The sequence below is a fragment of the Geotrypetes seraphini genome, chromosome 6 (genome assembly GCF_902459505.1).
Source record: "Geotrypetes seraphini chromosome 6, aGeoSer1.1, whole genome shotgun sequence".
Lineage (NCBI taxonomy): Eukaryota > Metazoa > Chordata > Amphibia > Gymnophiona > Dermophiidae > Geotrypetes > Geotrypetes seraphini.
In genome coordinates this window covers 34620939-34639429 of record NC_047089.1, presented here as the reverse complement: position 1 = coordinate 34639429, position 18491 = coordinate 34620939, and the positions used below count along the sequence as shown (strand labels likewise).

Genomic DNA, 18491 nt, shown 5'->3' with positions numbered 1-18491 from the left:
AGAAACACTTACCACTTCTTATTTAAAAGGCACTAAGGGCTCCCGCGTTATGGACATGCTAACCAGTTGGCATAGCAGTGACGTCAGCATGCTAGCTAGCTGGTTGGTGCATTCATACTCATTCTCTACCACCAACCCCCCCCACCCCAATTTTTTTTTTAATAAATTGCCATTTGCTTAGCGTGCAGATGACAAAACTAACATGGAATGCTTTAACACATAAATCCACCCAAAAATACTCAATTATTTTGTTAATTGAGTATTTTTTGGTAGATTTTTATAATTTCAGATATTCAGCATGTACATTTTATGCTTTAACACATCCCATATTAGGCCATTTTTGCAGCATTAGGCACATTTTGGATTATAAATGCAGCTTAGTAAAAGGGCCCCTAATTTTATTAGGTTGATGACAGGATGAAAAGCCATAAATATTGCTATGAAATCTGTGAAGGTGAAAACCAGGAATTATAGGCCCTGGGCTGTCATGATTCAAAAAGAGATCATGTCTGGCTCCTGAGCCTTGGACTTAGCTATATAGCATACAAGATGTCATCACTGCACTGCATAGGTGTTACTATAATCAAGGCATTAAAAGTTTAAACTTTACCTCACTTTAGATAAAAATGTTTCTTCATACCTGACTAGGAATAATTTCTAAATTTGCTTCTTCAAAAACTTGTTGCAAAGCTGAATTCAGTTCACTATATTCAACATCCTTAAAATCGATGCCACGAAAGATGTCTTTAATTAGGGCATCGCAACGTGAGCAGTCTGCAAATGTAAGCTTGGACATGGTGTTGAGTCGCAGAGCTTGTACAACAATATGATTTTCATTAACTGGAAAAAAAATCAACATTTTAAAATAATTGAGGTATATTTCTGATAAAGATAAAGCAATTTGGTAGATAAGCTTATTGAAAACTAAACAAGCCACCTAAAGAAAAAGGCTCCTCTTGAACCCAGCTTCTTTAGTATCTCTTCTCTCTCTATCATCCTAAACACATGCACCCAAAGCAGCAGACATACAGGGCTCTGAATCAGCATGTTCACAGGCTCTGCAGAGACCCTTCCCCTTCCTTCTTCATAGCCTATAAGGAAACTTTTGCACAGCAATAAAGGGTCTGTGAGCATGCTGTCATGTGCTCTGAATTAGGCTCCCACTGCTAGAACCTGGAAGTAGATGGAGATTCATCTGTGTGGGGAAAGAGGAATGAAATGGAAAAGAACTTCCCAAAATTTGAAGGTATAGTGGAGGATATAGATATGAAATAGGGAGAGTCACATCTTGAAGTAGGGTACAACAGAAGGGGCAGGAGAACTTAGGATGGAGTAAAAGAAAAAGATGATAGAACAGAACATAATAGACAATGACAGATAAAGGCCTATATAGTCCATCCAGCCTACCCAACAAGATAAATTTATAGCATAAGGTATGATGTGATACTACATATGCATACTTGATCTTGATTTGTCCTTGCCATTTTCAGAAAGCAGACCATAGAAGTCTACCTGGCTCTAGCCTTGTTTTCCAACTAAGGGAGCTATTATTGAAGCCCCATTCCAGCCCTTCCAAATCTCTCCAACCACAGCTGGTGCACAGGCCATAAAAGTCTCCCTGGCACTGGTCTATCTATCCAGCATTGATCAAAGCACAGACCATAGAAGTATATGAATAAAGTTTAATCTTGGCTATGAAGAAGAAAATAATAAATTATAATAAGAATGTTCTAATTCTTTTTTATTTTCTTTTTCTTTTATTTACCAAAACAATGTTCACCAAAAATGATTAATAGAGAGAATTTTGTTTTTGCATCATTTAAAAAGGGCAGAAAAGACAAAAATGATAGACAGAGGAGAATGCTACATAAAATGGCCATACATGCTTAAAACTTGATATTACTTTTTGAACTCTGGGAAAGTTGTTCTATTCCGGACCAGGTGATAGCATAACCCATCTGTGGGCCTGATTTTATCTTACTTGTCCACAAAAAATAAAATGAAATCCCTTAGTCCGTGCACTGGGGATGAGTGAACTATTTTCAGTAGGTCTGCTCCATTGATAAACATTTTCCTACTTGAGAATCCTTTTGAAAAGCATCTTCACCCTTTTAAGATTTTGTGAATAAGTTAGAAATATGACCAACAATGTGGGCAGCAGAAGTTTTTATTAGATACTAGCCGATTGCCCAGCATTGCTCTGATATTTATCCAAATCATCTGTCGTTTTTGATAATTTTTACACCCCACAGTATTATTTCCCAGATAGTAAGTCATATGAATACCAAGTTTGGTTGAAATCTCTCTATGCGTTTAAGAGTTATGCTTGAAAATCTTCTCAGAAAGGCCGAAAACTATGGGGTAGACAGCAATATCTGTCGTTTTTGAGAATTTTTACATATCACCCCCTTCCCACTCCCACAATATTTTTTCTCAGATAATAAGTGATATGTATACCAAGTTTGGTTGAAATCTCTCCATACAATTCAGAGTTATGCTGAAACATACATACACACACACACACAGATACATCCGATTTTATATAGATAGATAGATAGATAAGTATTTTGTTTAAAATACTTTGTATGTTGACTGTAAACTGCTTAGTATTGTAGGCAGTATATAAATTTTTTAAATAAATAAATAAGCAGCATATGATATTTTATAATGAACCTTACTTATCTCCTTCATTGCATTTTTCTTCATCTGACGAAGAAGATTTCCACATCCCCTCAAAACTGTCTTCAATGCCCGTAAGCCCCAATCATAATGTTGCTGAGGTGTCAGAAGTTCCCTGAATTGTAAAATAATTACATTTTGTGTTATCTTTAGACAAACATAAGACATTCATCTGTAAAGCACAGTTACTTACCTGTAACAGGTGTTATCCAGGTAGATATTCTCACACATGGATGACATTAGAGAATGACACGGTGACAAAATTCATTACCGTTCCCGTCCCCGCGGATAACCGCGGGAAACCATCTTCATGTTATTCTTTAAGGAGAGAGGGAAGAATTAGAGTATGAATGGCCACAACCAATGACCCTCAAGCTTTGCTTTGAAGAATGCTGGAGTAGAACAACCTGAGATTGAAATAGACACTAAAAAATGACTTGGAATTATTTCCCGCGGTTATCCGCGGGGACGGGGACGGTGATGAATTTTGTCACCATGTCATTCTCAAGATGACATCATGCACGAAGCCCCGGTACAGACAGCGCAAAAGTGTAATTTCACTTTAACTTCTTTGGAAGTTTCAAGACCGCCCGCACCACGCATGCATGATTGCCTTCCTGCCCGTTGGCTCCTGGGACAATCAGTTCAGAAGAGGAGACTTAGAGGGGATATGATAGAGACTTACAAGATCACGAAGGGCATAGAGAGAGTAGAGAGGGACAGATTCTTCAAACTTTCGGAAAATTAAAGAACAAGAGGGCATTCAGAAAAGTTGAAAGGGAACAGATTCAAAACGAATGCTAGGAAGTTTTTCTTCACTCAACGTGTGATGGACACCTGGAATGCGCTTCCAGAGAGCGTAATAGGGCAGAGTACGGTACTGGGGTTCAAGAAAGGATTGAACAATTTCCTGTTGGAAAAGGGGATAGACGGGTATAGATAGAGGATTACTGCACAGGTCCTGAACCTGTTGGGCCGCCACGTGAGCGGACTGCTGGGCACGATGGACCTCAGGTCTGACCCAGCGGAGGCATCGCTTATGTTCAGTAAAAAAGCTAAGAAGTCAATTAGGGGAGGTGGGAGGGCTGTGAGAATATCTGCCTATACCTGTTACCGGTAAGTAAGTGTGATTTATCCCAGGACAAGCAGGCAGCATATTTTCACAGATGGGACTCCCTAGCTAAACTGACAGAGATGGAAGGAAGTTAGCATCTAAACAGAGAATAATTTTTATAGAACTGCTTGGCCGAAACAACTAGCCTGTCTGGAATGAGTCTCCAGACAGTAGTGGGATGTGAAAGTATGTATTGAGGATCAGGTGGCTGCTTTACAAATGTCCTCAATAGGAGTGAAAAGAAGAAAAGCTACTGAAGTTGCCATTGCTCTAACTTTATGTGCTGTAACTTGACCTTCCAACAGTAGCCCAGCTCAAGCACAGCAGAAGGAGACACAGTCCACCAACCATGTAGAGATTGTTCCTTTGGTTACAAGAGTTCCCAGTCTGTTAGGATCAAATGAGAGGAATAGTCGAGTGCAGGATCTATGAAGCTTTGTCCTATCCAGGTAGTAAGCTAAAGCATGTTTACAGTCCAATGTGTGGAATGCAGCTTCACCGGGATGGGAATGTGGTCTATGATCTGTGTTGCTTAGAGATGGGATTTTTGGTAGTTGACTACAAATCCTAAAAATTCTAGATGTATGGTTGAGTTCAACTGAGTAGTCTGAGGAGAGGATGCCTTTATCAATCAGTTCCAGATAAGGGAATACATGAAAGCCATAAGAGCGGACTGCTGAAGCCACTACAATTATTTGAAAGCTAAGGTACTTTCTGTGAGCTGGAAGAATAGGGATATGTGTGTATACTTCCTTGAGATTCAGAGAGCAAAGCCAGTTGTTCTTTTCTAAGAGAGGATAGAGAGTGCCTAGGGAGAGCATGCAAAACTTCTGTTTGATTTTTTTTTTTTTTTTTTTAAATCTTTATTCATTTTCAATCTTACATCAAGTGTACAAACATCAAAACAATACAATTAAACATATCACTTGACAATCTTTCTACTTTATCTTATAATACATAAAATTACCACCCTCCCCTCCCATCATTCCCTCTATTATTTTCCCAATATGAAAACTAATATATAAAACCTCCCCCTTCCTATTATTAGACGGTGTATATTTCATTAGAAAATGGTATCTACTCATTACAATAAGAAGTTAATGGCTCCCAAATTTTATTAAAATTATTATAATTCCCTTGTTGTATAGCTATTGTTCTTTCCATTTTATAGATGTGACATAATGAATTCCACCAGAAATTATAATTGAGTCTACTGTAATTTTTCCAATTACTTGTAATATGCTGAATGGCGACTCCTGTTATTATCAATAAAAGTTTATTGTTATTTGATGATATTTGGCTCTTTTTCCTCATTGACATACTAAATAGTATTGTATTGTAAGATAATGCCACATGCTTTTCCAATAAACAATTTACTTGATCCCAAATTGAGTTCCAAAAGGCTAATATAAAGGGACAATAAAACAAAAGATGATCTAAAGTCCCTACTTCAAAATTACAATGCCAGCATCTATTAGACTTTGAGCTATTTAACTTTTGTAGTCTAACTGGGGTCCAAAACGCTCTATGCAGAAGAAAAAAACAAGTTTATCTCATAGATGCAGCCACTGTACATCTCATCCTCCAAGACCAAATTTGTGGCCATTGAGATGCTGAAATTTGATGCTTAATCTCAATGCTCCAAATATCCCTAATAACTTCTCTTTGATTAAATACTTGTTGAGGGCTCAGAGATTGAGAATTGGGTACAGTCCTCTGGTTTTCTTTGGTATGAGGAAATATTTTGAGTACAATCCTTGGCCTCTCTGCTGATGAAATTCTGTTTTAATGGCATTTAACTGCAGGAGGGTCAAGATTTCTTGATGAAGAAGGGAGGTCTGCTATGAATTGAAAGAGTTCTCTCTAGGAAGTTTGTTTGGAGGCTTTTTGCAGAAACGAAGAGCAAAGCCTTCCTTTATTACTTGTAAAACCCAGCTTTCAATTTTGATAAGTGTCCAACGATGGTGGAAATGGGTTAGTCGACCTCTGATGGGATGAGGAGGAGGATGAGATGGAAAAAGATTGATTGGCTAAGATTGATTAAGATTGGTGGCTAAAATTAATTGGACTTCTGTTCAGGCTGAGACTGAGGTTTCTGGGACCATTGCTGTTTAGAGCATTTTTGTGGAACAACCCTGGAAGTAGAAATTGGCAGGACATAGCGCCATTTGTAGGATGTTGACTGGTATCTAGGATTATAGTAACGCTTAGGAGATGGAGGTTTTGATGATTTGGCAGAAGAAACAGTAGTTATGCTTTGCTAATGTCTGGTAATCTTTTATGTAGCTTCCTCAATTTTGTCTCCAAATAATTCATCATCAAGACAGGGAATGTTTGCTAGGCGGTCCTATACATTAGGATTTAGGTCGGCCACCCGTAACCATGCTTGTTGATGCATAACTATGGATAGTGCTGAAACCCTAGAGGTGACATCAAAAGTGTCAAATACCAATCTAGCCATGAACTTTACTAGTTTCTAGGAGATCATGTGTAGTCCTTTTGAATTCTTCAAGCTAGTCTCCTGGAATATACTGTTCATAATGTGAAAATTGTTGAACTAGTTGTTTAAAATAAAATGTCATGTAGAAGTTGTAGCTCAGGATATGACTGGTTAATTTGTATTCTGGTATAGCCTGCGGCCCTCTCTCCCTGGAGGAGTACTGGTGTAAGGCTTTGTTACTGAAAGATTTCTTGAGAGCAAATTCAGTTAAGAGGTATTGATGCTGCAGTTGAGGTATGTCAAACCCTGGGAATAACTGGACTCAATAAAGAGAGTCTAATTTTCTGGATGCCACAGGAATGAGAAGTGTTTCCCAATTTTTAAGCATAGCATCCTTCATTAAGTTGTGGAATGGAAATTTCAAACAATCTCTGGGGATGTGCTCAAAGTCTAAGGTATCAAAAAGTTTAGCCCTCGGTTCAGACTTGTACTCCATTTTGACCGGCAGAGCTTGTCCCATCTGAATAATGAATTTAATAAAAGATAAACTCTTCGGCGGGTACCTCCTTCTAGGTGGAAGAGGAGAGGAATTCAACAAAATTCCATATGATTCTGGAGCAGAGAGCTCTGGATCAGAAAAGGATCGGTCTGTAAGATCTGAGTCACAGTCTCCAATCTTTGGCGATGGGGTACGTCTAGAACTGTGGTCTCTAGAAGAATGATGTCGTTGAGAAGACCAGTGGTTGCGACGTCGAGAGGAGCTTCTATCCATATCCTGATGCTGATCCAATGTGGAGAAAGAAAAGGTGCTACAGTTTATAGGTGAACAAGACTTAGTAGTACGATGGCGCTGAGCTGAGTGTGATCCTGTGAGTGTGTGTGTGAGTGTGATCCTGAATCCCTCATGGAGCGATGCTTGGGCTGAGTCAGTTCCAATGGAGCCGAGGGAGGAATCCAGACTGTTTGTGCCTGTAGCATAAGTGCCAACTCTCTCTGAAGTAACTCCTTTATTTGATCCTGTAAGGTCTGTGCCGGTACCGCAAATGACATCGGTTCAGCCAGTGCTTCAGTGTGTCAAGGCATTGGTGACCTCAATGAAGCCTCCTAGGGAATACCAACAGCAGAGAAGGAGAATGTGATTTCTTACGTTGGCGCTTGGCATGCATCAACTGACTCAATGCCTGAGAACATGCCAATATATGCCTAGTAGGGGAGGCATGAGAATGCTTCTTAGCATTTTTAGGAGCTGATGTAGCTGGTGGTACCATCGGAGCCGACACCGAGCGGAGTGCTGATGTCAACGTCAATGCCTCTAGAGAATGGTGCTTGTTTGTTGCAAGTGGAGTGGGCATCGCCGATGCATCGGGTGTCCAGAACAGCTTTTCCTGTTGCAAAAGCCTAGCCTTCAAAGAATGCTTTTTTGAAGTTTAGAACAGCGGGCACAAGAGTTGACCTGATGCTCAGGACCAAGGCCCTGGAGACACCAGCAGTGTGGGTCAGTGACTGAGATGATCCTGTTGCACCAAGCACACTTCTTGAAGCCACTAGATGGCTTGTACATCGATGGAAAAATAGCCGCAGCAAAGTCAAAGAACTCAATCATACCGGATAGTCCAAAAAAGGCTCAATGCCTTTTGTCTGCAAGGAGGCCAAGAGGGGCACGAAGACCGGAAAACCAAAAAAGGAAACATTTGAAGGGAGACTACTTGGGATGAAAATAATGAAGAAAATAAGAACTTTAAACAATGGGAAGGCAAGAAAAAATGGGGTAAAAATGTGAACTTTGAGAGACTCCAAATATTCAACTTCTTAGCTCCGCGGAAAACTAAGAACTGATGGCCCTGTGAGCTGACATCAGGCAGGAAGGCACTCGTGAATGCACAGTACGGGCCATCTTGAGACTTCTAAACATGTTAAAGTGACAGTAACTTTTGCACTGTCCATACTGGGGCTCTGTGGATGACGTCACCTTTCTGTGAGAATATGCTGCCTACTTATCCTGGGATAATGTAGTATATATGCAATGAAAGATTAAGTTCTTACCTGGATAGTCTTCTATTAATATACACAGGAGTCTGTACGTTAGGTGATCAATCCACCTCACAAACTGTTGCAGAAGGGTGTCAATCACATCTTTCAGTTCCTCTTCCTTCACCAGTGGAATATAGTGCCCTTTTTAGTTTATACTAAAGCAATCGATCTCCACTATAACAGAAGAAAAGAGAATGAGGGGCACAGGAAAATTCCCCACATACATTTCTATTCTGCTCTATAACTCATAACAAGAAACAATAATTAGCATGAACTTGTAGCATAGGTGTATCAATGAACCAACCTGCTGTGTGCAACTAGTACTAACACATAAAGCTCAACAAACTCATTACTTTATAGGTAATTTATTCATACATGTTCCTCCAACTGACAAGAGAACTCTAGTTCCATACTATAGTTGTCTAAGACAGAAAGCAGGCAAACTGCAAAACTAATAGGGAGGGCCGTGCAGACTCTTGTGTAAATTAACAGAGATAAGATGGTCATGGTAAGAACCTAATCTTTCATTCTGTTACATAAACACAGGAGTTTCTACATTAGATGACATACCAAAGCAGTGTCAGACATCTAGGGTGGGAAAGATGAGCCTGCTCCCAAGACCGAGGACACAAAGGCAGCTTCCTCTCGAGCTGCCATGTCCACTCTATAGAACTTTGGAAAGGTAAGGAGAGTAGACCAAGCAGCTGCTCTACAGATCTCTTCAGGTGGAACTGCTCGGAATTCTGTCCATTAAGACGCCGCACCTGTGGTCGAATGAGCTTTGAGAGAAATAGGTGATCACTTGTCACAGCCAACTCATGTCAATGAAATTGCCATGCGAATCCATCTGGCAAGAGAAGCCTTGAAAGCTGGTATGTCTTGCCTTGAGTGGCTGGTTAGAACAAAAATATGGTCAGAAAATCAAAAATCATTGGTCCTTTCCAGGTAGTGGAGCAAGACTCTTCGCACATCCAAGCTCTGCAATATTTTATCTTGCTTATTTGAACCTGTAGGCTGAAAAGCAGGCAAATGAACCTCTTGGTTGGCATGAAAGTCTGACACAACCTTCAGTATAAAAGAAGGTACTGTACATAGTGAAACCCCAGCCTCTAAGATCTTGAGGAAGGGTTCTCTGCAGGAAAGAGCCTACAATTCTGAGATCTATCTCACTGAGACTATTGTCACCAGAAATACTCTTTTCACCATTAGATCTAAAAGGGACACCTCTTGGAGAGGCTCATACAAAGTCTTAGAAAGGCCCATCAAGACGATATTAAGATTCCTGGATGGAAAAGGCTGGAACAATGGAGGCTACAACCTGAGTGATCCCTTCAAAAACCGGATCACATCTGCATGAGATATCAGGCTTGGAAGTACGAGTGGCCTGCCACCTAAACTCTGAGAGACACCACCACCACTAGGCCTTTTTCTAGTCCTGTTTGTAGAAAGGCCAGGATCACAGGAATTGGTGCCTGATTTTGGTGCACCACAGCTGGAAAGCCATCCAGGCTTTGTAATCCTAAATCTTGATGGCTTCTTTGCTCAAAGAAGAGTCAAAATGACTACCTCCGAATAACTCTTGTGGGTTAAGGCTATGAGCTCAAGAGCCATGCCATAAAACCAAAACACTCTGGTAATTGGTCCCCGACTGAGAAGCCCTGTATGAACCATCTGTCTCATTGCACTAGATCTGCATATCAAGGCCAGCCCCATCAGATCTAGGGAGGTTAGGAATTCCCCTAAGTGCCACTGTTGCAATGACTGACCAAACTTGGATCGGTAGCATGGAATGTTGCTACTTTTTGGGTTTTGGCCAGGTACTAGTGACCTGGATTGGCTACCGTGAGAATAGCTACTGGGCTTGATAGACTATTGGTCTGAACCAGAAAGGCTATTCTTACATTCTTAACCGTCTCCATGTGGAAGTGCAGTACTTTCAGTGCTAAATTTGAGTGGTTTCCAGTCTTCAGTGCCTTTCTTGGGTACCATGAAGTATATGGGAACTAGTTCTTCGGGAACTAGTTCTATGGCTTGAATGTCCAATAGCCTTTGTATCGTCACTCAGACCCTGGCCTCTTTTTCAGCCGTCGAACTGATGAAGAGATATAAAGGAGGGTGATAGAACTCAATCTTGTGACCCTCTCGAATAAGATCTAACAGTCTGAGGAAATTTTTTTCTCACTCCCTCCAAAACGCTGACAGCCTCCCTCCAATGTGCAGGGGTGCAGCTGCTGATCTGGCATCATTGTGACTTCTTGGAAGATGTGCTGACACAAGACCTCAAGGGTTGCTGGTGTCTGGAATTGCCAAATCTGTCTGGATCTCTGATAAGATCTCTGTGTGGATGAAGAGTTGTACTGATGGGAATGTCAAGAGGAACAAAAATTGCCTCTGCCCCCCTACCCCGGTAGATTGGCGATGTCTGCTGTCAGACAGATACTCTGGGTGTCGATCTGGCATGCTAGCAATAAGGTCATCTAAGCCTTTACCAAATAACATCTGCCCCTTGAAGGGCAATCTGCTTAAGGTGGCTTTGGAGGTTGACTCACCTGCCCACTGCCTGATCCAGAGCACCCTGCAGGCAGAAATGGCATACACTGAAACCTTCCTCATGACTCTGACACAAAATCCACCCCCTTCAGCACCAGCTGGGGGCAGATGTCCTCCTTTTCAGTAGGACCCCGCCTTAGCCTGGTGTGGCAGGCACATGCCACAAATGAGGCTGTTACTGCAGCTTTGATTCCCAAAGCCAGGGCTTCAAATCGTCTCTTAAGAACCACGTCCATCTTGCAATCTTGTGGATCCTTTAGCATCACTCCTCCCTCACTAGGGAGGGAGATATGTTTAGTTACTTAAGCCACTGTAGAATCCACCTTCGGCTAACTAAACAGCTACTGAAATTCTGGAGCCATAGTTTAAAGTTTGGAGATAGTTCTTGCCACCTTTAGGGAGCCTTCCGGAGTCTCACATTGCTTAGTGTCCAGCAAGGTGATATCTGGATACAAGGGAAAAAAGGTGATCTGAGCATTGGTGCCACTCAGGACCATGCATTGTGAGGTGGATGGCTGCTGGGGCTCCAACTTCAACTCTGAGCGCATTTGTAATAATATGTGAACAGTCATCAATTTAAAAAGCTGACACACTGATGGATCTTCTCCCTGGTCGAGGGCAACTATCATCTCTTGACTCCCAGTTCCCGAGAGGGAATCGGAATCCTCCAGTTGACCCCTAGGACAATAAAGGCATGGGGTCTGACCTCCAATCCTCCCACTCCTGTTGTTTAGTCACTTAGGCTGGAAGCCATCTTTCTCCATGGCAGGGAGACCTCCGGAAGAGGGATATCTCCCTGGCTCACTGCTGGCAAGCCCCCAGGTAGCACAGCATGTTCCGGATGCATCAAATAAGCTTTCCACAGGAAATTTTCAAATTTTGGGGTAAATCATAAGAACATAAGAATAGCCTTACTGGGTCAGACCAATGGTCCATCAAGCCTAGTAGCCCGTTCTTATGGTGGCCAATCCTAGTACCTAGTATCCTTACACAGGTAGCCCCAGAGATCTCTGCAGGACCTTAGACTGGCTTCTCTTAGGCTCTGCAGCATCCACGCACTTGCATTTCACAGCTTCATAGTTTGTGATCTCTGGAAGGGATTTTCTCCATACCACTTGGACCCCCTATGGTTCACCAGCCCTAAAGGATTCAGAGGAGGCTAAGCCTGAGGTTCCTATCCCTCCCTTCTGTGTCCCATGGCATGCGGTACACTGATGCTCCTCAGCTGACCAGTCAGTGCAAAACTGGCATAACATAGGGGTAGAACAACCTAAGGAGTCCATCTCAGTCAATTTTGAGCCAAATCGAAAGGTTTTGAGACAGATGGAAGCTTTAAATAAAGATTGTTTAAAATACAAGATGGCTGCTGGCAGCAAATTTGCATCAAAAAATGACCCATGGGGGTTCTTTCAAAGGTCAAAAAAATTAGGGAAAGGGGTTTTGGAAGAGGAAGACTCTTCTCTGGCACCGTAAACCCTTAAAATTAACTTTTTTTAAATTCCTCCCTCCCCTACACATACAATTTTCCCTATAGGGAATAAATAATAGGCTATACTCACTGTGTTTTGCTAGTGCCTGCCTGTGTCAGCTTTGCTGCAGCCTGACTGAATGGGGAGGATGTTCTGCCTCAAATCCTTGTAAAAAATAGGCCACAACTGGAGATCTTCGGATTGCCAGCCAAACAAGAGCCTCATAGCATGTGCTCAATCCTTTAATAAATCAGAAGGAAAGCTGGCTCCCAGGTGAACAGACTCCGAGCCTCGAAGAAGCACAAAGCATGCTGGCTCAACAGATACACTTAGCTCACTCTGGCAGAATCTTGTCCTCTCGCAGTCAGAGTAGCTCCAAAAATGGGATCTTCTTGGCATCAAAGCCTCCAGAAATGGGAAAAAATACCCGAAAATAATAAAAACCGAACAAAGCAGATCTAATCTAATCTAAATCTTGGATTTATATACCCTGTCATCTCCCCAATAGGAGCTCGACACGGTTCACGTAAAAATTGATAATCAAAGTGAAAGTAGTTAGATTAGAGAGAAAATAACTTATTAATGAAGACCCTCATCAGACATCTTAGAGAGAAGATAACTAATTTTCCTTAGAACAATTTTCTAAGAACTGTTGAAATAACAGTGTTTTCATAGATTTACGGAAAATCTGGAAGGAGAGAAGAGTTCTAACACAAGAGGGAATCCCATTCCAAATCATTGTAAAAGTATATGAGAAAGATCGAGTAATATTACCAATAAATTTTATTCCTTTTAAAGATGGAAAGGCCAGTTTAAATTTCTGAGAGTTTCTTGAATCAGAAGATCTCTGATTATTCAAAAATAGAGGAATCAAAGACGTAAATAGCCCATATACGTATGAATTAAAAAACCATAGAAGCGCATTTAAACTGTACTCTAAGATTGACAGGGAGCTAGTGAAGATTTCTCAAAAGAGGAGATACATGATCAAATTTTCTCTTACCAAATATTAGCTTTGCTGCCATATTTTGGATTAATTGTAACCGTTTTAGATTCCTCTTATTCAGGTCTATATACAGTAGATTGAATTACAGCAATCTAATTGTGCTAGGATAATAGCTTGCACCAATACTGTAAAATATTGCTGGTGAAACAGATGTCTAACTTTTCTTAATAGTCATAAGCTGAAAAAACATTTCTTTGAAAGGTGATTAACCTGATATTGAAATGATAAAGAAGAGTCTAATATTATTCCCAGAGCTCTACTCAAAAATTCAATTTTAAAAGATTCTCCAGAATTCAAAGTTACAGAGAGAGGTAACTGTTCAATTTTTTGGGCTAAACCAGATCAGAACACAACTTTTCCAGCTCGCTTACAGAAGGAAAAACTGGAGAGGGCACTATACTCCACTGGTGGAAGAGGAGGAGCTGAAAGATGTGATTGTCACCCTTCTGCAACAGTTCGCAAGAATTTTGCCATTTTAGCAACAGGTACAGAAGTATGCCAACCTATTCAATATATTTATAAATGATATAGAAACAGGGACGAAGTGCGAAATAATAAAATTTGCAGACGACACCAAACTATTTAGTGGTGCTCGGACTAAAGAGGGCTGCAAAGAATTACAAAGGGACCTGAACAAACTTTAGAGGAGTGGGCGACGAGATGGCAGATGAAGTTCAATGTAGAGAAATGTAAAGTATTGCATGTAGAAAGCAGAAACCCGAGGTACAGCTATACGATGCGAGGGATGTTATTGAGTGAGAGTACCCAAGAAAGGGACTTGGGGGTAATTGTGGACAAAACAATGAAGCCAACGGCACAGTACGCAGCGGCCGCTAAGAGAGTGAATAGAATGCTAGGTATAATCAAGAAGGGTATTACAACCAGAACGAAAGAAGTTATCCTACTGTTGTATTGGGCGATGGTGCGTCCGCATCTGGAGTACTGCGTCCAATATTGGTCGCCATACCTTAAGAAGGATATGGCGATACTCGAGAGGGTTCAGAGGAGAGCGACACGTTTGATAAAGGGTATGGAAAACCTTTCATACACTGAGAGACTGGAGAAACTGGGGCTCTTTTCCCTGGAGAAGAGGAGGATTAGAGGGGATATGATAGAGACTTAGAAGATCATGAAGGGCATAGAGAAAGTAGAGGGACAGATTCTTCAAAATTTCGAAAACAACAAGAACGAGAGGGTATTCGGAAAAGTTGAAAGGGGACAGATTCGCGCTTCCAGAGGGCGTGATAGGACAGAGTACAGTATTAGGGTTCAAGAAGGGATTGGACAATTTTCTGAAGGAAAAGGGGATAGAGGGGTATAGATAGACTATTACTAAACAGGTCCTGGACCTGTTGGGCCGCCACGCGAGCGGACTGCTGGGCACGATGGACCTCTGGTCTGACCCAGCAGAGGCACTTCTTATGTTCTTATGTTATGTTCTTAACAGCAAATCTATAAACTATTTTGAAGTATTTATTATATCCCTTACCCTCTCCCCCTCCCACCCCTCAACAAACAAAACACAGCTGTGACCACACAAACACTATCCTAACCTTAAGGAAAAGTATTAAAATAGTGAGAACAGTCCATGTTCATGCTGCTGTGAACACTGAGGGCTCCTTTTACTAAGAAGCTGCAGTAGCATTTTTAGTGCACGCTGAAGATTAGCGCGCTTTAACCCCCGTGCTACACGGAGAAACTAACGCCAGCTCTATGTAGGCGTTAGGTCTAGCGCACGTGCTAAAACCACTAGCACAGCTTAGTAAAAGGAGCCCTGAGTGTTGCTGAACATTTTTGTACATTTTAGTTAAGACTGCAAATCCTTTAGCCTTTCTACTTTTAGTAGTATACCCTTGAAGCAGCTCAAGAATGGGTGAAACATGGACCACGTCAGGTGATTGTTTTAATATAAGATATTTTGTGTTGGAACAGTCCATCTTGTATCTGTTTCTTTTGAATCACTATTGGTACAGATCTGAAGAATCTATCTGTGGTTTGCTTTGTTCTGTACATTTCGGTACAGAACTGGCATATAAACATGAGTGACATGAATTATCCTTCATGTCATTAGGAAAGCAAACTGACTTTTTATTCGTTAATTACAATAATACTAGAAAAAAGTAAAAGTGGAAATATGAATGAAATAAATATATGAAATCTAAAACAGTTACCTGGCAAGATTAAAAATAGCCACTAATTTTCTGCCTAGGGTCTTGGCATCCTTAAAACCTTCTGAATATAAAATCACTTCTGCTATTAGTTCATTATCAGGATGGGACATAGCAACTGGCCTGAAAAGCTGTTTGAGGTTATCAGGTAGTTTTTGCCTCCCACCATAACCTTTTCCTGCAGGATTCATAGTAATAAAAATTCCAGAATTAGGATCCAGTTCTACCTAGAATTAAAAGAAAAGCATCATCAGAGGCCATTGCATACTGTTCCCAAAGATCTATTGTATCTAGGCCCTCTATTTATAATTATTTTTCTTCTTAATTCCCATGCATGCAATACCCCAACTTAAAATAAATCATTATTTCTGTAGGAACTATGGGGTTAATAATAAAAAAAAAAAACATCTAAAAAGTGTCCTAAATGGCTACTTGGACGATCAAAAAGCCTGATCGTCCAAGAACCCATAGCCAAAGCTGGTTTTTAGACGTTTCTAAAAACAGCTTAGGCCTTTCCCCTGCCTCTAGACGCACAGAGAGAAAAGAGGAGGGGAAAGGGCGGGCAGTGGGCGGGAGGTGGGCCGATCTACATCTAGGCGTACAACAGGTATAACCAAAACGTTTACAGGTTGCCTAGTCGGCACTTAGACCTTTTTGACTTAGACATAGTCAAACCAGGTCTAAGTGCCAAAAAAGGGGCTGCTGAGCTGATGGCTGCTGGCGCCATCAGTTCAGCAACCCGGCAACCTACCCACCGCAACCATGGCGGCAGGAGAGATGCCTCATCTCCCCTACCGTGATGTCGACGCTTGGAATGCTTCAATGCCAGATCACTGTCTTTACTTTTGATGTCTCCTCTGTGGTGTGCTTCAACACTGAGGTCCCCAACGCCTCAACACCCAACGCAACCCGACGCAACACCCAATGCAACTCTCCCGAGGATGGTAGAATCAACGAAGTGGAGTGTTCCAGTGTTTCAATTTTGATATTTCGGCCTTTAAAGCATGTGAGTGGAATATTTACTAAGGTGCCATTTGCTTCAATTAAGAACTTGTCAGTAAAACTTTCTGTGGAACTTTGCACAGTAAAGAGTTAAGCTGTACAGCTTGACTGATCAGCCTTGTGTTACAGCATTAGAGTGGACTGTCTATTGTGGTGCCATTTGCTGCAATCAAGAAAATCCTGGCGAGTGTTATGGAGAAATTTTACACTGCTGAGGTTTAAACAGTTCAATTGACCAGCTCCCTCTGATGATGTGCTGACTTTTGTTGTAATGTATGATGAATGGCAATTTGATTTCTCTATCAATGACTTAATGAACTGTGGTGGCTGATTGGTTGTAGCACAAAGGGGGTGGTGTTTGTTATTTTATAGTTGCCCTCCGGCAGAGTCTTAACCACCAGTACCACGTTTGAATTAAGATATTCCTGAGTGCAAGGAAGAGGATGAACCCCTGACACAGCTTTTTGGCAAAACATGGATTCCCTATCAGGTGGTGGGACACGGTAGCGCACCGGTGAAGATTATGAAGTTGATGGACTGACATGTGCTATGAAGTTTGCAGCTAAGGGCTCCTTTTATCAAGGTGCAGGTAGGCAGTTAATGCGCGGAATACCACGCTTTCAACCGCCTGCCGTGCTAGTCGCTAACGCTTCCATTGACGAGGCGTTAGTTTTTTGGCGTGCCATGGGAGTTAGCACATGATTAAATGTCCGACGCGCTAACCCCCGTAGCACACCTTGATAAAAGGAGCCCTAAGTGTCCCCATGTTCTATTTTGATCCTTTTAAAAATGTTGTTGTTTGTTAGCAAATAAATATTAAAGATGTGAATCATACCTCTTTCCCAAGCAAATCACATAAAGGTCTATGGTGTTTCAAAGCATCCTGAATAGTCTGGATTTGCATGGATACAGCTGAAAGTACTGCTTCCTCTAGTCTGTTAAATTCATCAAAACAACCCCAGGCACCACACTTCACCAAACCAACAAAGATTCTACCCATTGACTTTACATCAATACCCTAAAAATAACATAAAAAAAGGTATTACATCTTAAAACAAGTGTTGAAAATCACATATAACCATAAGTTAGTTTTTGATATTCAGGCAAATCAAGACATTCTAAAGGATTTACTAATATTTGACCACCGATGAACTTAAAATGATTTAAAAGTTATCATTTCCTAATGTACATGTTCACTGAATACTTAGAGGGCAATTTTATAAAAAGTCTCTTAGAATGGCTTATTTTATAAAGACAAATAGGCACAAATACTAGCACAAATCCTACAGAACCCAAGTGTAAAGTGCACCATGCATTTACATCTGCTCAAGAACAGGTATAAATATACACAAGTGCAATAATATACACACATAATTCCTTCTTCCATCATAGAACACACAGTAAAAGGACCCTCAAGTGTGAATACATGTGATCTAGACATCATATGTACTTTTTAAAATATTTATTAAACATAGAGCTGTACAAAAGAGTTATTGATACAAATATATACAGCATATACTATAACATTTGTACTCTCCATATTAAATCAAACCTTCAAAACATTTTTGATAGGACGGCTAAGTACAAATTTGACGTCTCCCTCAAGACATCCAAAAATTTGGGCGACAAAATGTTCATTTTCGAAACTGCAAGACTTTTTTTTTTTTTTTGACCCATCTAAATAAACATCCTGGCCCTTAGGACGTCTTAACTTTTTTGGCCTTTTTGATAAACAAAAGGTCCAAATATAATACATCCAAAACAAGCCCATTTGGGCATGGGAGAGGCTAGCATTTTAATGGACTGGCCACAAAGACATGTCAACAGAATAGTGGGGTATCTTAGGGGGCACTATTGTGAAATTTATATAAAGGTTGCCAGGTACATATGTCTAACCTAAATACAAACAACCCAAGTGGTCTGAATAACAATTACTCATACAAGAGGCTATATCCCACTAAATGCGAGAAATACAAGCAAAAATTATTTATTAATCCAGGAAAAGGCCTCAGAATTGGAGCCTACGCAAAGT

General features: G+C 40.9%; 1 protein-coding gene across 3 annotated transcripts in view; it reads right to left on the bottom strand.

The window, feature by feature from the left end:
* Nucleotides 1–18491, bottom strand: part of DYNC2H1 (dynein cytoplasmic 2 heavy chain 1) — a 499560-nt gene that overhangs the window by 302587 nt on the left and 178482 nt on the right. For all 3 annotated transcript variants that reach the window (XM_033947955.1, XM_033947953.1, XM_033947954.1), the window contains exons 34-37: nt 17295–17477; nt 15461–15684; nt 2679–2794; nt 641–840 (exon numbers count right to left, since the gene is read on the bottom strand). In XM_033947955.1, the coding sequence (XP_033803846.1) occupies nt 641–840; nt 2679–2794; nt 15461–15684; nt 17295–17477 (723 nt within the window). The remainder of the gene's footprint in view (nt 1–640; nt 841–2678; nt 2795–15460; nt 15685–17294; nt 17478–18491) is intronic.